Genomic DNA, 23,304 nt, shown 5'->3' on the forward strand with positions numbered 1-23,304 from the left:
CAGCAATACTCTTCTTAAGCTTGCCTAGACTCTTATGTTAAGGAAGAACAACCACCAGATAATAGAAATTTTTACTACTCATCAACAGGTTATTTCCTAGGATTCTATTTTACTCATATAGCTTATCACTATCATAACTTAATCAATTTTATTACCACACGCTAGAAAGGGAGGTCAGGAAAAGAATATATTTGGTGTTTCAAGTGTCAATCTTATTTTATATTTCTCTCAGCAGTATACAACTTTCAAAATCTTTTTTACTTTGCAAAATAGTATCATACTAAACTACCAATAGCCAGGTACATTTTACTCAAGAGCAGCTTCGTGCTATCCAAAGTGAGCTATTTCTCTAAAAAGGTGGGTTTTCTTAGTACTGATAGCATTTCACCTATAGGAAAAGTGGAGTACGTTCAAAAGGAGGAAACACGTGAAAAAAAAAAAGGGGACAATTTTCATGGTTCAGTGCCTTTTTTGTCTCTCTTTGCAAATATCTCACAATTAGGATAAAGAAAAATAAATCTGAAGTAAAATGATTTGTTTTTCTTTAAAGTATTTATTACTTTCCATTGCTTTCTTGCTATTACATTGCATGTTCTTTAAAGTCCTAATCTAACAGTTGCAAAGAACCTTCTATGACATGTAGAACTTATTTAATTAAAAAAAAAATACATTATATTTAAAAACATTTGTCTCACTACATCCATTCACAGGCCTCATCTTTATATCAGAGATGATCAGACAGATGTATAAAGCAAAATTGAGGAATCCCTCTCAATATCCAAACTTTAAAAAGTGCTATATACATGTGAGTTGCCATTTTAAAGAGATGTCAACTGAGGTCTAGAGAAATTAGATGATTTGCCCAGGTTAACAAGTAGAAAAGTCAGTACCTACTCTGATCTCTAAGCCTTTTCTTACATGGAGTTACTCTTGAACTCCTCAAAAGGGTGATGATGGCTAATGGAAAAAGGTACAGAGAATGAAAGTCACTGATGTAGCTGTTGCTGACCACTTCAGGCAGCTGTGGAGAGTGCTAATGGGGATGCCAATTAATTATGTGCTCCTCAGGAAGAATGATTTTGTTTGAATCATAAAGCAATACTGTAGTGGTGGGGTGATATAAGACTAAAGTTAATCAACAAGTAGTATTTATCAAGCACTTTTTAAGTGTCAGAGGTTGAAATTACAAAGAAAAATTAAGCAGCCTTTGCCCACGAAGAACTTATATTCTACTAGGGAACCTAAGTTTCAGTTCTGGCTCCATCACTTACTAAGTTTATGATCATGAGCATCACTTAACCTCTTGAGCTTTAATTTCCTCATCTGTAAAATGAGAAGGGAGGCAGTTGGCTGATAGGAATTTTAAAGCCCCATTAAATTTCAGAATTTTATTACTCAATCAAAACACGTTATGTGATGAGCCTTGATAAGTGTTTGCTCACTGAAGACCCAAATTCTTGACACTTGAAAGAGAGCCTAACTAGCACTGATGGAAGGCTGGTTATAGTTTTTGTCTCTGGCTTGTATCTTTCTTACCTGCCCAGTTTCTGACCCTCGCCAGTAAATGCTTTGAAGGTTCCCTTGGGCTTTACAAAGTCTTCATCACGATGGTCCTCCATGTCCAAGTTGACCTGTCCCCCACGTGATAACCTTCGCAGCTCTGTAGGTACTTCCCTGGAGAAGAAAGGCAGCCATGAGATTCAAAAAGAGAAGTTAGCAATTGTTATAGTAGTGGCAATGCAAATATAAGGGGGAGAAGAGTTATAGGGGTAGATTAATCTACAAGGTAACAGTTTGACCTTCTTCCTTCAGTCAGGTCAACAAACATTTATCAGTACCTACTATGTGCAATATATAGTGAGTTGATGCTAGGGGAGACACAAAATTTAGATAAGACAATTCTTGTCTTCATGGATTTTACACGCAAGTAGGAGCATAAGACAAAAATGTAGATAGATATAATATACAATCCTACACATAAAAAAATGCAATAGTGGGGTATTTTATAAGGTCTATGAAGAATTGTTGTTCTGTTTATTCAATGCCATTGCTGTGGATCCTACTGACTTCCCATGAACTACTCATCCACCCTACTCCAGCCACAGATAAAGGTGATCATATCCTTGATCTTGTCATTAGTCTCACAAATATACTACCTTCCATCTTCAAGAGTGCTGCAATCTCCTGACCCAACTATAATCTATTGGTTTTTATCTCTCTGACTTCTCTTACCAAAATCTACTCTTAGTTTTCACTGTGACTTCCAAACTCTTGAAGCTTTGAATTTTTTCCTAGGCCATCTCCCTTGAACTAGCTACTTTTTTCCCCCTATCTTGATTCCTTAGTGAACTAATTCCATACTGTCCCTCTGCTCTTAAATCCTTACCTCTCTTACCATCCATTTACACCCAGCCAAGCCTCAGCTTTGGATCACTCCCACCAATCGCCATCTTTGCTCCTTCACACATGCTGAATGAAGTTGGAAAAAAAAAAGGTATCACACTAATCATTCTGACTGGGTCCGCTACAAATTTGTTACAAAATTTTAACTGGCTCCTCACTGCTTTAAGATGATTCTTCTACACTTGTCATGTCAACTCACTATCCAACTCTTCACAGTAAAGCCTCCAAACTTTTTCATCCCTCCTTAAAGTTCTCATGGCATCCTCTCCTCTCCTCTCCTCTACTTGTCTCAAACCCGACCTTACAAAGAAAAAACTGAGGTCATTCACAGTGAGCTCCCTCTTTATACCCTATCATTTAAAGCCTTCTGCCACCATCTCCTCTATCTCCCACCTCCCATGATATAGTCGCCTTACTTCTTTCTAAGGATAATTCCTCTTCTGCTCAAAACAATTCTATTCCATCTTGTCTTTTTCAAAACTGCCCTGCTTTCATTACTCTTTCCCTGATTTTCCATTTCTCTCTCTTTACTGCCTTATTTCCCGTCACCTACAAATATACCCATATTGCCTCCATCCTGAAAAGACTATCACTTGATCACTCCATCTTAACTTTTATCCTTTATCTCCTCTCTCTTTGTAGCTAAATTCCTTGAAAAGGCTGGCTACAATAGGTACCTCTAACTTTCTTTTCTCTCACTTTTCTCACCCTTAACAATTTGACTTCTAATTTTATCATCTCACTGAAACTACTCTCTCCAATGATCTCCATAATTACTAAATCCAATGGCCTTTTCGCTTCAGTCTAAAATCTTCTTGGCCTCTCTGCAGCCTCTGACACTGCTGGACCCTCATCTATATCTACACCCTAGGTGTTCCTCAGGGTTCTTGTCCTTGACTTTCTTCTCTTCTCATTAATGCCCCCCAAATTTATTATATCTAGGCTAACATTTCTCAAACCTACCCATAATGCCCCAAACTCTCTTTTGATCTCTAATTTTGCATCTCCAATTGTCTTCAGACATTTCGAACTAGATATCCAGTAGACATATTAAGATAAACATGTCTAAAACAACTTATCTTTTCCCCAAACTCTCTCTCTTACAATACAGGACAGCACCATACTCCTAGTCCCTCAGGTGTGCAACCTAGGTGTTATTTCCTCAATTCTTCATTATCTTTTACCCCAGTCCAAGCTGTTGCCAAACCTGTAGATTTCACCTTTGAAGCATCTCCTGAACAGCTCCTTTCTCCTAATACTGCCACTACTTTAGTACAGAGCCATATCATTTCAAACTTGGAGTACTGCAATAGCTTGTTGGTAGGTCTGCCTGACTCAGGTTTCTCCCCATTCCAATCTGTCCTCTATGGAGCCACTCAAGTAATTTTCCTCAAGCTCAGGTCTGGGTGTGTTGCTCCATTCTGCTCCCCTACTCAATAAACTCCAGCAGCTCCCTAGAATCAAATATAAAATGTTCTGTTTGGCATTCAAAATCCTTTATTATCTATCCATTTCCAATTTTCTAGTCTTCTTATACCATACTTTCCTACCATGTACTTTTCATCCAGAGACCCTGCCCTCCTTACTATTCCATGAATAAATAGTCTCATGTCTTGGCTTTGAGCATTTTTTTTCTGGGCTGTCCTCCATGACTGGAATACTTTCTCTTCTCTGCTCTAACTACTAACTTCCCTAGCTTCTTTTAAGTCTCAACTAAAATCCCATTTTAAACAAGATACACTTGCCAACCACTCATTTCTAGGGCCTTCCCTCAAAATTATTTACAATTTATTGTGTATAAAGCTTGTTTGTATTTGTTTGCATGTTGTTCCCTGCTCCCCATTAGCATCTTAGCTCTTTGAGGGTAAGGACTGTTGTTGAATTCCTTTTGCATCTTTAGCACTTAGCATGGTATCTGGTGTATATTAATTTATTAATTATTCATTATATTATTTTAATTAATTTATTATCAATTTTAATCATATATATATATAATTTATATATATTTATTAATCAACTAAACTTACTACTTGTTTATATTTAGAATCTACTCTCTTTCCCCCCATGACTAGTTTCAAGGTTGCTGTATTATACTTCCAATTAATATTAGAACTAGAAGACCTTAGAGATTACTTAATTCAAACTTCTAATTTATAAAGAAAGAAACTGTGGCAAATGATTTATCTAAGGTCACAAATAGTTCTGCAAAGATGGTGTCTCCCTACAGACCCACTAATCGGAATTTTCTACCCAAGCCCAACCTCTCTTCTGCTCTTTTTGTAGAAATCGACTATGGCTTGGTGGCAAACTAGGTAGATAGGATTTTTACTCCCCCTCCCCCCCAAAAAAGTAACTTTTTGTAACTGATTCAATCAGAATTCATTCAAACTCTCAAAGGGATGTCCCCCATAATATGCAAAGTATCATATTAGACATGGTATTTTGGTTTTGGAACAATATAAATTAGATGGAAAGAAAGAGCTCCAGGGTGGATTTATGAAGAAGTCAAAATGGTTAACCTTATATATCTTTAGGTAAGATGCCTAAGGAAAAACTCCAATGATTATACAAATACAGGCTGTGGAATTGCCTTACAGAAGAATGCATACATAAGAAAAAAGCTAGATATCCATCACCACCACCACCCTTGTGTACAAAGGTTGCTTCTGCCTACCCTCTGCGGATAGACTCCAGAAACTGGGCATTAGATGGGTCTTGGTAGCTTCTCAGCTCACCACTGTCCAGGCTGAATCCACTCTTCCAGAGCTTCAATACTATATGCACCTGGAATTATAAGAAGACAGCACATTTAGAATAATTCAGCAGTAAGCCAAATAGCTTATCCAAATGACTAATTTCCATACTAGAAATTTAAACTCAAAATCTGCCAAAATTATCTTTTACTCCCAGAGCTTTTGCAGTCACCCTACTCTTAAGTGCCTAACACTAGTTTCATTCAGTTCTCTATCTTTCTGTCTTACCAGGGCTCCAACTATCCTTTCTAGACTGAAATAACTTGAGTTGAAAGGGTCTTTAGAAACACTTGAGCCTAAATTTTTATTTTTTTTCAGATAAGCACTATGTAAATACTAGCTATTATTATCACCACATCTTTACCTCCTGCTCATCTCTTTCTACTCATTCTATGATTTAACCAGGAGTCCTCAAACTACGGCCTGCAGGCTAGATGCAGCAGCTGAGGATATTTATCCTCCTCACCCAGGGCTATGAAGTTTCTTTATTTAAAGGCCCACAAAACAAAGTTTTTGTTTTTACTGTAGTCCGGCCCTCCAACAGTCTGAGGGACAGTGAACTGGCCCCTATTTAAAAAGTTTGAAGATCCCTGATTTAAGCCCTCATCTCCTTTCACCTGAATTATTTCTTTCAAATTGGTTTCCTTGTCTCAAGTCTCTCCTCGGCGCACTATATTTTTCACTCAGCTGCTAAAGTGGTCTTCCTAAAGTACAGGTCTAATCATCTCACTCCCCTGCTTAATAAACTGCAGTGGCTTCCCATTATGTAAAGCATCAAACAAAACTTTTTATGTGACATCAAATTCTTTTACAACTTGGTCCCAATTTACCTTTCCAGTCTTATTATATATTGCTATATTCCATACACAATGTACTACAAATTTGCCTTCTTTTTTCCTCTTCCATGATACTCCATTTCCCACCTATGTGCCTTTGCATATGTGTCACATGTCTGGGAGAAGAGAATTTACTCCTTAATCTGGGCTCTCAAAATCCCTAATTTCCTTCAAGGTTCAGTGCAGGTGCTATTTTCTACAACAGACCCTACTTGATTTTCACTACTTTCAGTGCTTTCTCTTCAAATTATTTCTACGTACGTACATACATACATACATACATACTGTCTCCCTCAGTTAGACTACAAATTCCTCAAGGACAAAACTGTTTCATTTCTGTTTTTTATCTCCTCAGCAGTCAGCACTGTGCCTGGTTATGCCTGGCATATACTATGTGCTTAATAAATGCTTGCTGACAACTTCTCTTGTCTTCTGCTCCTTCTATGCAAATACATTCAATATCCTCTTTTCTACTATTCATCTCATCTTCATCTTTCAATCCTATTCCTCAAATGACTCAGTCTGATAAGTTTAAAATGAGTCGTTGGAAATTTTTATTCTGTTATTAACTTTCATTCTATAATTCAGAAAAAGCTTCTTGTACTCCATTGCTATATTTCCCTTCAAAGGTGTCTAAGTAAGAGAGAATTTCCTTCTGACAAAAAAGAACATACTGAGGGGTATCCCTACAGAGGTTAGGAGCATACTCACATCTTGGCCAGAATATTGTCGTCTTTCTCCTGCTACATAGGCAGACTCTTCCTCTGGGGCTGCCCCAAGACGGTATCCACCCCCTGCAAATGGCTACAAGAGATGGATAAGAATTATGAGCATAATAGGAATTATGAACAACATCTTAAACAATGGCTGGAATTTTATTAAAGACAATGACTTAAAAGTAAGATAACTAATGCCTTTAAATATTTGAGCATAATGGAGATGAAATCAGATATCTTCAAACAAGAGACTGAAGTTTAATCTAGAAGACAAATGAAGATTAAAGTAAGAACTTTATAACAATTAGCATGGTCTGACAAGAGGTTATTTATCTTGGAGATGGAATGTTATTCTGTCATTAAGTCCAAGAAACAGGTTTTGTCTTAGAAGCAAAAGTGAAGTATCATCCAATTCCATCTCTTCAGGTTACAGATAAAGAAACTAAGATCCATGGAGGTTAAATGACTATCCCTAAGGTTGAAAGTATTTAAGTAATAGGATACACCATCCAAATTTAGTGTTCCTTTCATTCTATTACCTTGCCTCTTTAAGTAGAGACAGGGATATTGTTGGAAGGATTCCTTTATAAGGGAGAAAGTTGAATTGTAAGCTGTTTAAGGTCCCTTGTAATTCTGTGATTCTAAAACAATGCATTTTAGATGGAGGGCTATATATATCTTTTTCATATAGTTGTTTGAAAGTCGTCTCTTCATTTGACTTTGAGATCCTTGAGAGGAGAGCCTATTTGTGAGGCATTCTTTGTATCCCCAGTACTTAGCAAAGTATCTGGCACAAAGAAGGCACTTAATAAATGCTTACTGATTTGGCTTCTAATTTTTTTTCCAAGATGGAAAAGACTATAACTTTTTTAAAAAGGGGGTAATTACAACAGTTAATTAGGAACAAAAAGAAAGTCACTTTTGTGGTACAAACAGTCACTTGGGCAAATTAAATCATCTTTCTTAGCTTTCCATTTCCTCATCTGAAAACCAGGGCTAAAAAAAAAAAAAATCAGCCATGTATTCCCTATTGAACTCAAAGAATCAAGTTAGGTGAGGGACATGGAATGCTTTGCAGCTATTAAAACATGAGTTAAGTTATAGTTATTTTCAGGAAGAATTCCTTTACAAAAAGAAAACAGTGCAGAAAGCAAACATGACCGCAGCCGTCTCACTTTTGGCTTGCTACTCTCGCCAGGACTCTTGGCCATTCGATCAACAGCCACTGCTCCATGTTCCTTGGCACCTTTGAAGAGATCTTCCACCAACTCATTGGGGCTTTTCTTTCTTGGGGGGCCAACAATTTGCTGTCCACTTCTCTCTGAGCCTCCGGCATAAAACCTGCATGGAAGAAAGGCTTCTGATATTGAAGGTCTGGGATTAGATTGTGCACTGAGCTTGGAATCAACCAACCTGTTTGAGTCCCAGCTCTATCACTTACTAGCTGTGGGAAACTTCCTTTACTTCTCTGAACCTCAAGTTCCTAAAATGGGAATACTAATCCCTTCCTTCCATAGCTATGAGACAATTATGAAGGTCAAATAAACAATGTATGGAAAGGGCTTTTGAACCATCATTATGCAAATTTAAGTTATTAGTTATTCATTTGATCAATAACTTTCCAAGAGACAGCTATAGGGCTTAGTTAGCAAAGATATATTTTGGAAACCAAATAACCATTGAGGATTAGACTCAGAACTTTTTAACAGCTTTTTATTGGTAGTGCTAAATATGGTACAGAAGAAATAGTCTGTTATGTGAGCTTGGATAAGCCATCTCTCTCTGGGCCTCATTTTTTTCTTTGTAGAATGTCCTATTTCTCTGACAGGAATATAAAACTCAAATGAAATAATCATTTATATAATATAATATATAAACATATATATTATATATAACATAATAATATATATAAATAACTAAAATCTAAACAAAACTTAAAGATTACAAAGCATTTTCCTTATTTTAACCCTGTGATGGAAGCACTGTATCACTCTTCTTAATCTCAGTTTTGGGAGAACTGAAGCTTAAAAGTTATATGACTTAAAATTCAGGATTCTTAATTACAAAAGATATTGTAAAACTGTAGAGTATGATATGAAAATATACTATAATCACGATATAAATTCAGTACATAAGTCATGGGAAACACATCATTGTGGCAGGTACTGGGGGGAGGGAATACAAAGATGAATAAATGAAGGCTTTGCCTTCAATAAATGGAATTTATTAGTATTATCACATTTTCATCCTTGCAACAACTCTGAAGCACAGATATTGTCTTCATTTTACAGAAGAAGAAACTGAGGCTGAGAGAAGTCTCACAGTAATACATTTTTTTTAACCTTACTCCCTAGGTCTGGTCAGTATGACTAGGGGATGTTAAGAAGAGAAGGGCTAAGTGAGGTTGGAGTATCTATCTTGATTTTATTGACTTCATTCTCAAAATAAGGATAATTCAGAAATTTTGGGTTTTTTTTTTTTTTTTTTTTAAATGGGTAAGGTTTTCTCTTGTTATTTGCAGTACAACAAACGCTTGTTAAATGATTTGAGTATACAGAGCACCATGTTAAGAAGCAACAAGGCTTATACAAGATATGATTCCTGTCCTCAAAGAGCTCATAGTCTACATAGTCATAGTCACACAGATTAAATATACAACATCAACATTAGAGATGCAAAAAAGAAAAAAAAGCATGATGTGAAATTGGGGCAGATTTAGTGCAGACAGTGTCATTTGAGTTTGTGCAGTACCTTGTGCCATGGCCTGGAAAGTAAAGTTGCTAGCTTGTCAGGCCAGAACTCATTCATTCCTCTGTCCTGTTCCACTCCGTGATTCTGTCAACAGCACCCGGCTAGCCAGCTATGAAAACCAGTTTTTGCCTTTGGTAATCTGAGCTGCTAAATGATTTCTCTGACTTGTTCCTTTGGTGGTGAAGATGTGTGGCCAAAATCTTCAGCCAGCCTAATACAAAAAGCATCAGCTTCCCATGTGAAATACTGAGGCTACAAGGCAGGTGTCAGGATCAGAGTACTGAAATGTCTTGGGGGAGAGGAAGGGGGGAGGGAAGGGGAGGAACCATGAATTGAGGAAGGCACACTGTGTGGAAGTGGACAAGGGGAATGAAAAGTAGGTATTGACAATCAACGTACTTTGAACTCAGAGAGTTCAAAGTCCTAGTATAAGCTCACTTGTTAACCTAAAGTCTACGACTGCTTAAGTGGGGTCAGGGAATAACACAGAGTTGGCCTCAAACAGGTTGAGACCCTTCTGATACAGATTAGTTCAAGTCTCACTTCTGAAATGTACGGCTCTAAGAAATTCACTGGATCTCTCACTTCTTCCAAGGGTAACTTTCTAACTCCTCTAAGGAGGAGCTGCAGAAGAAGTGCTAAACTGACTTCGTACAAGCAATTATCCCCAGCAAATTTATTTCACCAATAAGACAGCAGATCTGGTCTGGAGTGATCAGAGGATTTATGGTTGATAAGATATGGTCGATAAGACCACCTTAGAGGTAATCTAGTTCAAACCCCCTCAACTGATAGCTGAGCAAAGTGTGGCTAGAGACATTATATAACTTGCTCAAGGTCCCAAAAGCATTAATGAAGTACAACAGTAAAGGTAAGAAACAGAAGCCGTCTGTCTCAATATCAAATTTTCTTGCAATCCCATCATGTAACAATTAGATTCTAAAACAGATTTTCTAACTAGTATAGTGAGAAAGGATCTAGAGATAGGCATCAAGAGTCTTAAGATTTTAGTCCCATCACTATCAGTAACTCAATATCTTATCTCAGACAAGTACCTTTCCCTCCTCTTTGGACCCCAGTTTTCTAATTTCTAAAAGGAAGAAGGTTGAACAAGATGGTCACAAGTCCCTAATATCCTACCTACTCCTAAGGTTATAATTCTCCAGTGAACTTGTAGACCACATAGTGAATGGTAAGGAGTCCCTTATGATCCAAGCCTTTCATTTGCTACCTGTATAATCATGGCCAAGACATTTAATTTCTTTCTACCTCTTCAGATCTCAGTTTCTTCACTTGTAAAATTGGGGGTGGAATCTAAAGTCTTTTCCAAATCTAAAGCTATGATTTTTCATTATATTTTTCAATTAAGTAGTAACCACGGAGTTAGAATATTTCCTTAAAAATATCATTTTGTATTCTCCTCAGTGTAAGAGAATGTTTTCTGCTCATAGTTTGGTGTTTACTGAATAAATAAACATATCAAAGTATATGAAAGGTGATATGATCAGCTCACTGCTGTATTTAAGTATAAGAACAATTTGTTAAATATTAAATATCACACAGCTTACTGAACTGCTGAGACTAATTTCCCCCTCATTACTCCCCTCCTTCCCCCAACTAAATCCCACTCTGATTTAGGATGTTAACTAAATGATTCCTTTCTTCTATTTCTCCTTTCTTTTCTGCTTTAGCACCATTTCTTCAGAACTGTCCCCTCTGAATCAACGAATAACATTAAGTAAGTTGTTATTCTTCTATTAAATAAATTCTGCTTACTAGGTTATGGAATTCTTATAAAATTATCTCAGAACCTTGAGAAACAGGAGATTGTGACCAATGTGAAAGCCACAAAGAACTTTTTTTTGGCAAAGGAGCTTATGGGGAACACAGATTGAGAAGGATTATCTAACATAACGAATGATATTAACTGGATTACTTTATGGATGTATCAATGGGACCATATTAACTGTAGTTCTCATAAGGCAAGTGTGTCCTTTTCAAAGGACTGATGGCATATTTTAATAAAGACCCACTCACCGTTGACCCTCTTCATCATCATCATCATCTTCTTGAGCATGAACCAGGTCTCTGAATGATGTCACCCTGTTGTCACTGCAGAATCAAAAAGAGATAAAATGATTTTCTGCACCAAAAGACACCAAGTTCCTACTTCTAGACCAGGTGTTAGGTTTTTTTTTTTGGGGGAGAGGTGAGAGGGGTGCAGTAGGGGTTAACTGAGACTTACCCAGGACACACATCTAGTAAATATCTGAGGTTGGATTTGAACTCACTCCAGGGCTGTTACTCTATCCATTATGCTACCCAGTTGCCCTTAGGGTATGGACTCTTAATTTGGGATATGTAATTTTTTTTCTAAATATTTTGTTTAAAATTCTTCCAATAAAAGGTCCAAAAGCTTGACCGGACTGTGAAAGAGTTCCATAGCATACATACAAAAGTAAACTTGTGTTCTAGAGACTTTTTATTTTAAATTAATATTATTACTAAAAATAACAATAGCAACTAATCACATTTACAAAGCACTTTCTTTATAACTCTAGGAATCAAGTAGTTCAAAAATTATTATCCTCACTTCACAGATGAGATGCAGAAGTATTGAATGACTTCCCCAGGATCACACAGCTTCTAAGTAAAAAGGGGATGGGATTCAAACCCAGGATCTGACTTCCAATCCAGTGCTCTTTGCACTATAACATGTTTCCTCTAGCTGAGAGATACAATGGAGCTATCTGAAACACTTGTGTTATGTATCCATGCATTAATAATATCCAGGGTTAGCTCAAAAAGACAATGTGCTATGGCTGGCCTTGAAGTCAGGAAGACATGGGTTCAAATTTCATCCCCAATATATTGGCTGTGACAATGAGCAACTTACTTAACCTTTTAGTTCTCTAAACCAGAGCTGTCAGAAACATGCAAGCTCACAACACTGCCAATCCATACCAGATTAAAATATAATTGGAAATTATTTAACAAAAATAAATAAAAATACAATAAAACATGGATAATGTTAATAGATGTTTTTCTTTTTTTTTTTTGGCAGAGGCATTTGGGATTAAGTGACTTGCCCAGAGTCACATAGCTAGGAAGTGTTAAGTGTCTGAGACTAGACTTGAACTCGGGTCCTCCTGACTTCAGGGCTCATGCTTTATCCACTGTGCCACCTAGTTGCCCCAATAGGTGTTTTTCTAAGTCAAAATGTGACCCATAGGATCTTTGCATATGGTTTAGTAGTCCCTATTTCTATCTGAGTTTGATAGCACTGCTCCAGGCAACTCTCAAAAACCATAATTGGCATTAAAGGTGCTGAGCTAAATGAATAAAGGGAATTACCTCACTTGAGATTTGTCTTTATCACTGAAAGGGTGGTTTCCATCCCTGTCTTGTTCAAAACAATGTTACATTTTTCTCCTCAAGGGACATGAGAGAGAACCAATGAAGAAGTGCTAATTTGGGGAGCAATGTTATTATCCCTTTTAAATAGGCAACCTTAATTTAAGCTCTCACAGAAGCTGGGTATATACAAGGTAAATAATTTACTTTTAATGGGCTGGAATTACTTACTAGTATATTTTTAAAAAATACTCCATAATACCATTATTAACATATGCAAAACTAAATTAGACTAGTCAAAAGGGGGTTAATTCACTTTCCATAATTTTGGTGCAGTTTTCCTAGTATAAATCTGTCCTCAAATATTACTCTGAGTTTTTCAGATGGCCAAGTTACAGACAAACTATCTTTCCTTGGTATTTTGGAATAAAGAAAAAAATCAGATTCACTGCAACATAGGAAAAGAAAAAAAAAAAAACCACACAGAACAATGAGGATAGATATAAAGGAAGGAATTGTTTCACTAAAAAGAAATCTCAAGCCGAATTGGAAGGGAGAGAGAGAGGAAAAGACCAACATTCACAACAATGAGTACGATTGGGTGAAAGAAATCTCTGAGGTTCCACCCTCTAGAAATAAGAGGACAATGATGGAGTGAATCAGCAAGTCGATTCCCTGCCAGGGCTGGCTGAGTTCCCCAGACCTTGCATCCAAGACAATTCTAATGATCTCAATAATGATGATTCTATGACTTTTCATGAGAGATAAATTTCACTAATTTATTTCATGATTAAGAAAGTTTTGTTAGATTTCAGTCAAACTCAAGCCCCCTTCAAAAAGACTGAACAAATCTTGTGTCTGTGATGTTAAAAGTTACCTAAATACTTTCTTTCTCTTTGAGTCATTGACTTTGGCCAATGGTCTTTGTCCCTAAGTCCATCCTCAAGACAAATTTTTTTTTAAATTAAGAGGCTTAAAACAATATCTATTAAAATACATAGAAAACCAGTCTTCAAACTGCCTACTCATTCTTTCCTCAATGCTACTATTCTCCCATGTTATCAATCTATATTATCTTTTATCCCAGTCAATGTGAAACTAGAAAGAATGAAAGGTCTCCATTTGTTTCATACACTTTACCACCTTTCATTCTTGAATCTCTTGTAATCTGGGCTTGTAACCCTTAAGTACTAGTACTTAAGTACTAGAAAGGCTTCTCTCAAGTCACCAATGACCTCCTAATTGCTAAATCCAAAGGTCTTTCATCATTTTTCTTCTGGGGACTGTATCTTATTTGCATGAGCTTGTATCACTGCTCTCTCCAGGTTCTTCTATTTCATTAACCTCCTACACTACCTCTAACTGTGGATACCTGCTAAGGTTCTTTTTTTCTTTTACACTTCCTCACTTGAGCTCAGATATTCCAGCAGAAACAATCATCACATTGCTATGTAGATGACTCTTAATTCTATGTATGTATAGAGGAAGAAGAGAACAGAACAGAAGCTCAGGATATTCCAGTATGACCTAAATGAAGATCCAGCAACAGAGACAGAGAAGGAATAGCCACATAGGAGAACCAAGACAGATCAGCCATGAAAACCCAGAGATGAGAGTAGAGGACAGGGGCCAGGAGTGATGAAGACTGAGGATAGGCCATTAGGTTTGGCAATTAAAAAATCATTGTTAACTTTGAACAGTCTCATTTCAGGTGAATGATGAGTCTGGAACCCAGACTGCTAAGAGTTAAAAAGTGAGAGGAAAATAAGAAAGTAGAGACACTGAATGCAGACTGCCTTCATATCAACTTTAACAGTTACCTTTTAGTTCTACTTTCTTACAGATCACTCCTCTTATGCCTAGAATGTATCCCTTTTTCTTAAACCCTTCCATCTTCAAATCTTACTAAAGTCCTCTGATTCTTTCTTCCCAACACTTTTTATCTTGTATCAGATTTATCTGTACACAAGACTAATTCCCCAAATATAATATGAACTTCTCAAAGGCTATAATTTTTACATCTCTGTATTCCCAGAACCAAGCATAGTGCCCTTGTACATTAGTAAACATTAAATTTTTGTTTAATTTGAACTCAGCAACATCAGGTTTCATCAGGTTTAGGCTGAGCAACAGCATATTGAGTGGGAAATTCAAAGGCTATTCAGGAGACTCTGAATAGAACCATTTGACTGAGGCAAATGGAAAAAGAAAGGTGAATTTTGGATGAAACTGGGAAGGAAACTGAGTGACAGACTGTGGAAAACTTTAAAAGCCAGAAGAACTTGAACTCTATTCTGAAAATAAATGGAAGGTTTTTAGGCAGGGGAAAGAAACAATCAAAGAAATGGAAGATTAATCTGGCAGCTTGTGTAGAGGAAAGACAAGTGTTTGAAGAGCTAATTAGGAGGCTGCTACCATAGTTCAAAGATAGCGGAGACAATGGACTGGACAGAGAAACGGTGAGATATGGGATTTAGACTTGGAAGTGACCTGAAAGATACTGAAGAACTAGAAGGCTTAGTTAATTTAACTAAATACTGAAATAATTGAATCAATAAGTATCCATTGATTGTCTAGCATCAATCATTAAGAATTAATTAATTATCTATATGTCAATTACTATGCTGGGTGCTGGGAATATAAGTACAAAGAATGAAATGATCCCTACTTGCAATAATGATCTGAATTCCTAGACTTGAATTCAGACTTTATGAAATTTCCAACCCAGACTATTTGAGGTTATTAGTTGTGATGGACTAAGGCTTTGATTCTAACATCCTGGGCACCTTAGAAAAAGAACAATGTCAGGAAACTATTACTGCAACATTAGCCTTATCTCATTCTACTCCCCTTCATGTACTCTGTGTTCTAGTCAAAACTAGATGACTTTCCATTTTCCCGTTTTTCTGCCTCTGTTCACACTTTTCTCTAAGAGTGGTACAGAATTCAATATTTTCATCTGTATTTTAGAAACCCTCCCCTCTTTCAAGGTTTAATGCTTATCATTTTACATCCTGGCTAATCTTGAATCCCAAAGAAAGTGATCTTTTACCTTCTTCATGTTCTCAAGATACTTTCTTTTATCATGCTAATTTTATTTTTTCCTTTGTTCCTAGAAGCTTTGGGAAGATTGCTACTGGATCATCTTTGTATCCCCAACACCTACTCAGCACAGTACTTCCTACATATTAGTGCTTTAAGAAAATGTGACCTGAATCGAACATTTCAGACCTGCAGAAGGCAGAAGTGAAGGACAGTAAGAGAGTCCAAGTTTTCCTTTCTGAGAGGTAAAATTGGCAATAAGAAATGCAAATGTCCAGAGGCAGAAATTGTGTGGGTGTGCATGCACATGTTTATGTGTGTAAGCATTATGTTCATGTACGTGTCTCTGGGGGGAAAGTAGAAGAGAGAAAGAAAGAAGGAGAGCGAGATAGACATACATGGAGAGAGAGAGGATGGATAATAAAAGTACATTATTTTCTGTACAAAATAAATCGTAGTGAGTAGAAGTGAATGAAGTCATAGTAGAATCTGGCTAATCTGTTCTTTAAAACAACTATTAAAAATACTTTCTTACTGGTGGAACAGTGGATAAAGTGCTAGGCCTAATATCAGCAAGATTTGAGTTCAAATCTATCCTTAGACTGTGACCCAGAAGAGAAGTTATCTAGCCTGTCTGCCTCAGTTTCCTCAATGGAGGTAAAATGGGGATAATAAAAGCACTTAACTTTCCAAGTTGTTGGGAGGCTCAAATGAGATAATATTTGTAAAAGCACTTAGACACACAGTACTATACAAATGCTTATTCCTTTTCTTTCCCTTCCATCAGGAAGTCCACAGGTATTTCACAAAATCATTCTTTGGGGATCGGATCAAGAGAGAATAGATATAGGTGAAAGTAGCATTGCTGACTAATGACTTTGAAACATTTGAAAGCTCACACACATAATTCTTTCATAAATCCAGTTCCCCTCATTCAGAGGAATGCCTGGAGCTCCTTCTTTCTACACACATGGTTTTCAGCCTACAAATTGTGCTCTTTTGAGACCTTTTTTCCCTCCCTTCAAGGAATCTTGTTCATTTTAACTTGACCCCAGAAACCCTAGGGATGATTCCAAGCAAGGATACCATACTTCAGGGAAGCCCTAAGTACAAAGACATCCTTAGAAATGATTCTCTGATAGTGAAAAAATCCCCAATATAAGTATGTTACCAGGTTGTACTCCAGTCTCTGCTGTAACATTTCCTCTGATAGAGAATTTAATCTCTTTTATTTTTTATGATAGCAGAAACTTAGTACTTAAACCTTTCCTCATTCACAGTCATAAATGCATTAAAAAGAAATATGGAATTTGAAAAATCCTATGCAGATGAGGGTTTTTCCTTAATTAACTTCAAGAAAAACTAGATTTTTCTGCTCTTATTCATTGATTCCAATATATTTATATAACATTGTAAGGCTTTTGGAGAGTTTTCTACCTTATTCCATTTGATTGTCACAAAGACTTCAGTGAGGTAGGTGCTATTATTATTGACATTTTACAGATAAGAAACTAAAGCTGAGAAATCATAAGTGACATGCTTAATCATATCACTACTATTTGAGACACAGTTTGAACTTCTTGGCTTTAGGGAGATCTACAAACTGTACGTCTCTAATAATGCAGTTACACCCCATACTTTTAAGAGCATTAACTGAATTATATAATCAAGAGTCTATTGAGTGTCTGGTATATTTACAAAGCTCTGACAGGTTCTAGGGGCAGATGCCAAAGAAAAGAGATTGGCAAAACACATTCTTTCTCTTTAGAGCTTATAGTTAAAAAGGCTAAATAAAATAAGTCAAAGAGTTAAAGTCCATAAGTAAGATGCAAAGGTCATATCAGGATGCTGAAAACAACGAAGACTGCATGATGGAAATGTCAGGGGAATTAGGACTTAAAGAAGGAATAAAATTTTAATAGGCAGCAGTGAAAATTTTTATGTTTGGAGAAGGAAGGGGAACAATTCATGGTGGTAATACTCCTAGAAAAGGAAAGCAGCTTGAAACAAAGGAAAAATTTGGGACATATTAAAGAATGGGAAATAGCAGAGTCTGGGCACAGAGTTTGCCTAAGAGAGCAATGTTGGAAATGACTGTGGATAAGTTATAGTCTTTGATACTAGGGTGAGGAACATAGACTTTATCAGGAACATAATAAATGACCCGTAAAACTAATTCATTTAGTATGGATTGATAAGATCAGAAACTGGTACTTACCTGGGGGCTGTGCCTCTGGACACTGAACTGGGTGTTGGCTGGGAAAGTGAAACAAGGTCTTCATCACCTCCATCCTCATAAAAGCTGGCCAGGGCAATCTGAAAGAGAGTCACTGGCCCCTTAGAAACATTCCTTCATTTACCTGATATTTTCATTTCATTTACCTGGGTATAAATCAGATATACCACAGAGAAATCAAATTCTTATTCTGGTGGCACAGATTTATTGAAGAGACTAAGAAGCAGCTTTGAGTTTTCTCTTCTGTAAAATCCATGGTTTCTAAGGTCCCAACCACCTGTGACGATCCGTAAGCTCTGCCCAAACAAAGTTTGCTTTTCTATCATCACAAACACAAATTCTAATTGATCCTGATTAGGAGGAAGTAAACATTATGCAGAAGACACAAACAGTAGTAACTGGGTCAGATCAAACTTAAAACAGTGTTGTATTCCCCAACACAAATTTGAAGTGGGGGAGGAAAACAGTTCAGTTCAGGGCAATTTAAAAACTGTTTTAACTGGGTATTTAAACTGGGCTAGCTTTCCCTACTAACTCTACTCCTGGAGGAAATTTTGTGTCTCTTTATTGGGAAATGCTACCAAGAAAAGGCCCCCCCCCAAAAAAAAGACTGAAGAAACCTTGAATTATTTAGAGCTCCTGAACCCAGCCTGGGCGGAGGCTGGGGGATAAACCAAGACGTCCCCTAAATACTATCCTGGAAATTGGTTTGAATTCTTTGAGGAGGTGTGGGTGTGGTAAAAGGTGAGGAAGCAAAGGAAGGCGGGGAGGAGAGGGTGAGTGAGTTAGCAATGGCTGAGATGGTCTGTGGACTCAATCTGCCACTTATTAGAGGTACCACCCTGGGCAGGTCGAGGTTGTCAGCCTCAGTTTTCTTATCTGCAAAACGCAGAGAATTTTTGCAGCGCCACCTCCTCCTTCGCCGGGTTTCTGGGGCTAACGGACCGGCCCCCTTGACAGCGGGGCGGCCATGGGGGTTATCACCGCGAGCGTACCAGCTCCTGGGTCTCCCCGGAGGAAGCCAGCCCCCGGGGGACGCCCCCCGGCTTTCCCGTCCGTCAGCGTTAGTACCGGCGTCGGTGGCGCTCCCCGTGTGTCAGCCTCTGCGCGGGCCGGGGGAAGGCGGGCGTCCGCCTGAGTGTGCCCATGTGTGTCCCTGCGCGCGGCCCCCTCGTGCACGGCGCGCGTCGCTCGCACACACGCACGCACACACATGCACCCCGCGTCTCCCTGGCCGGGCCAGGGCGGGGACGTGTCTCTCTCTGGGCTGGCTCAGGCCTGCTCGTCCCTAGACGCAGCCTCCCCCAGGCAGGCGCGTCCCGCCGTCTCCCGGGGAGACGCTGTCCGGGAGCCGGCTCGGGCTGGGGCTCTCAGGAGAGGGTGAGGGGCGAGGATGGGGGCGGGGCCTGGGACCGGAGCCGAGGGTCCCCGCCCCCGCCTCACCACCTCCTCCCAGTCCGGCCCGGCCTCCCCCAGCCCCCGGATGACTCTGCGCTTCGGTCGCCGCGGCCTCTCCTGCCCGCCCCAGCCCCACGTCCGCCCGCTCGCCCGCTCGCGCCAGCCCCGCGGCTACCTGCAGGTCCCATCCGGCTGACTCGAGGAAGAAGCGGGCCCGGTCCTCCTCGGCCCCGGTCACTGCCACGAACTCCCTCAGCGCCTCCTGCCGCTCCGCCATCTTGCCCCCGGTGCGCCGCCCAAACCGCTCCGGCCGGCACCGCGCTGCCCCCGCCCCCGCCGCGGCGTTCCGGCCGCAGCCCCGCCCCTCCCGCCCTGGGCCGCGCGTGGTGTCCCACACAATGCCCTCCGTGTGGGAAACGCCCGCGGCCGCTCGGACCTCGCTGCGCCCCCTGGTGGATCTCTCCGAGTAACTTCAGTCTCGTGGCGCGTTCCGGGCCACCGATGGCCTAGCTAGTAGGCTGGTTGTTTACAGCATCCCTCGCCATTTAGGGGGCGTCCCAGAATCACAGGCTATCAGAACTGGAAGAGCTCGAGCATGATACTCACTACTCCCTCCGTAGGGCATCCCCCCCCCCCCGAAACTCAGTTTCCCTACCTGTAAAATGGACCCCCTGGACTGGAGTTACAGCTCAGGCACTGCGTGCGGCATTAACTTTCCGAATATCTCTATGGGCGATTCGGGAAATCCTCATCAAACGGGACCCCGGTACCCACAGATGTAGTGGTGACGTCTTCACTCGTGCTCATAAAAAAAGCCCAAAGTCAGGGAAGGGGAGGGCGAGCTTAATGCTAACCCTCCTCCTTCAGCCTGGTTATTTGGGGGGGGAAACACCCCGTTTCAGCACGAGAACCAGAGAGGAGAGAGCATGGCCCCTTCCTCCCTCCGACCCCCGGAGGTGCGCGCAAAAACCGCCCAGGAAAGCTAGCCCTCCCACCATCTCCACCTAAAGAACCAAGAATTAAGTCTGCCAGCGTTCCAGAATAGGGTACGGCCATTTCTTCTCCTGTGGGGTTCCCCTCACCGTTCTAGAAACCGCCGGGACTCGACTCGTGCAGTTTTCCAAAATGGGCCCAAATTTTTCCCTAGAGTTTTCTTTCCCGCCACCCTTCCCAGTTAACATCCCGATTCCCTTTGAATCTCACTGTTAGCCCAAACACAGCCACTCCCTCATCCTCTGTACCTTAGGCCCACATTTAACGACGTTTTTAGGCAGTAGAGGGTAACAAGCATTTATTAAGCGCCTTCTGTGTGCCAGGTACTTTGCTAAGCACAACGAGAATACACCGAAAGGCAGATTTTGCCCTTGTCTTTAGAACCCACAACATGTTCAAACAACCCATGTTGCAAGACATAGACAGGATGTCATGGCCAGAGGTGATGGCAGAAGGTGGAATTTTAACTGAGACTTGAAGGGAGCCAGGAAGCAGAAGAACTGGGAACTTCAGAAATGGAAGATGCCAATGAAGATTTCAGGGCATGAAAATGCCTTGGACTTCCTTGTGAACAGCGGTGTGGAGCCAGCTAATGGATCATATCTATGTGGAGAGGAGAAAAGTAGGAACAGGACAAGAGATGAAGGGCCTTAAAGCAAAACAAGATTTTTATCTTTCATCATGGTAGCACGAGGGAGACACTTTCAGTGTCTCAAATAAGTCTCTTGAATAAGGGAGTGACATGGTTAGATCTTCAATTCAGGAAGATTATTTTAATAGCTGAGTGGAATTGAGGCAGGGAGGTAAAAAAGGAGGCTATTTTAATAGCTCAGGCATGAGATGATAAGGATACATATGTCAGAAGATATATGTGAGCTATGTTAGGAAGGTCAACTAGTTAGAGCTTGACAACAGATTCAAGAAGGAGGTGTATTATGGTGATTTGTATTCCTATTTATTTTCCTCCTTCTTTTGAACACTGATTAGATTTTTTGTTATCGCTATTATTTATTGTTCAGTCATTTCAGAGTCTTCATGACCTGCCCTGAGTCACACAGCTAGTGTCTGAGGTCATATTTGAATTTAGGGGTTCTGGACTTCAGGTCTGGCACTCTCTCTACTCTGCCACCTATCTGCTTAATCTTACTCTAATCCATGATCTAAGTATACTTTAAATTTCTCCCAGTTATCAGCAAAGATCTCAGCATGCTGTAAATGTTTGTTGAATGCTTGGAAGAGTAGGTAAAAGTTAAATGAATCTTCCTTCAACTAAGAGAGTACAATTTCCTAATAGGTAAAGGACTTTTTTACCATTCAGATGAAAGAACCCCAGGTCCAGTGTCCAAGAGTATGGGTTCTCCTGTAGCGGACTCTGTTACTAACTAAGCCATTCCTTAGAACACGGCCTGGCACATAGTATACTTAACAAATGTTTATTGACTGACTGACTGATGACACAGCCTTTTCCAGGTAATAGGGTTAATATTCTTTCCAGGTAAGTGGAATAAGTATTATTATCCTCCATTTGACAGTGGAGAAAACTGAGACTCAAGAAAGTTTTATGACTTGTCCATGGTCACCTAAAGAAGAGAGCAGATTATCTGCCTCCAAATGCTGTGCTTCACTATAACCTTATATCATTTTCTCTAATTATGTTTATGTGTCTTGACACAGGGGTATAATTCTGTCCTCACTTCAAAATCCTAGATATGCTTTGGGAAAGAGAGGTGGAGGTGTCAGAAGAGGAGGAGGGGGAAAGGAGAAGGGAAAAAGTAAGTAGGAAGGAGCAGATTTGAGAAGAGGGAAGTGATGGGGAGGATGGGAAGGTATAGGAGAGGGAAGAGGAGGAAGAGATGGTCTGGTTCTAAAAGGAGTTTAATAAAGAAGTTGTATATCCAAGAGGGCAGGGAACCTCTGTTTTGTAGAGGCTAGGGCAGGAGGTCCTCAGGAATCTGGGTGAATAGGTGAAAACACAGAGGCTTTATTTCAGGAGAATTGAGGGGAGAGAGACAGAGAAATGGAGAGTAAAAAAAAGAGAAAAAGAAACAGAGAGAAACAGACAGACAGTGATTGAGAGGGAGAGATAGATAAACAAAGATAGTTAGAGATGCTTCCCATCTCAGCTCCACCTTTCCCAGAGAATACTTCTCCCTCCTTCCTGTTGATTCTCCCAAGACACAAAAAGGTTTCAGGGACCAGCACTGGGAGTCTTGCATCATCTTTGCACTAATCAGTCACCAAAGCTTTTCCTTTGGCCAAGTGCCATCTTCTCTACCCACTTCCAATGTCTAGAATCCCTCCTCACCCTGCCCATATGTAGAATTTCTACCTATCTGCGAGGTGTTGTGCCAGTTTCCTTTTATTGTCTTGTCTCAGTTTCCCTAATTGTCCTGCCTCAGTTTCCCTAAATTGTTCTGCCTCAGTTCCTTGAATTGTTCTGCCTCAATCCTCTGGTTGGATCCCCCTTTCCTGACCATTAGGACTGAGATAATTAGGGCTATAGAGATCTGGCATTCCAAAAGATAAAACTCCAGATGTCCTAGCTCAGATACCTAATTGGTATCCTCTATCTCTAAGTTCCAGACTTTCTGTCTCTAACTAACTACTCCCAGTTTATCAGAATTTATGGTCCTATCCCCAACCTATCAGAACTAGATTGATGGTCCCTTTTTGGAAATTCCCACTCTCAGTGTTCTGACTCTGCCCCTGCCTTTGTCTACCCATATCGCTTAGAGCCATGTATATAAAAACCATTGGAATCTCATATTTGATGCTGCTGCTGCTGCTAAATGCTTTGAGACATCAACCCCTGGAGCCGAAAT

General features: G+C 39.7%; 1 protein-coding gene across 1 annotated transcript in view; it reads right to left on the bottom strand.

Moving 5' to 3' along the window:
- Window positions 1-20,034, bottom strand: part of NSFL1C (NSFL1 cofactor) — a 32,350-nt gene extending 12,316 nt beyond the window's left edge. The window contains 9 exon segments of the mRNA XM_031954171.1: window positions 1,537-1,674; window positions 5,078-5,187; window positions 6,704-6,796; window positions 7,884-8,049; window positions 11,497-11,571; window positions 18,074-18,171; window positions 19,665-19,810; window positions 19,813-19,852; window positions 19,855-20,034. Coding sequence (XP_031810031.1) covers window positions 1,537-1,674; window positions 5,078-5,187; window positions 6,704-6,796; window positions 7,884-8,049; window positions 11,497-11,571; window positions 18,074-18,171; window positions 19,665-19,810; window positions 19,813-19,852; window positions 19,855-20,034 — 1,046 coding nt within the window.
- Window positions 20,035-23,304: the final 3,270 nt, after the last annotated feature.

Source organism: Sarcophilus harrisii, chromosome 2 (assembly GCF_902635505.1).
Source record: "Sarcophilus harrisii chromosome 2, mSarHar1.11, whole genome shotgun sequence".
Classification (NCBI taxonomy): Eukaryota; Metazoa; Chordata; class Mammalia; order Dasyuromorphia; family Dasyuridae; genus Sarcophilus; species Sarcophilus harrisii.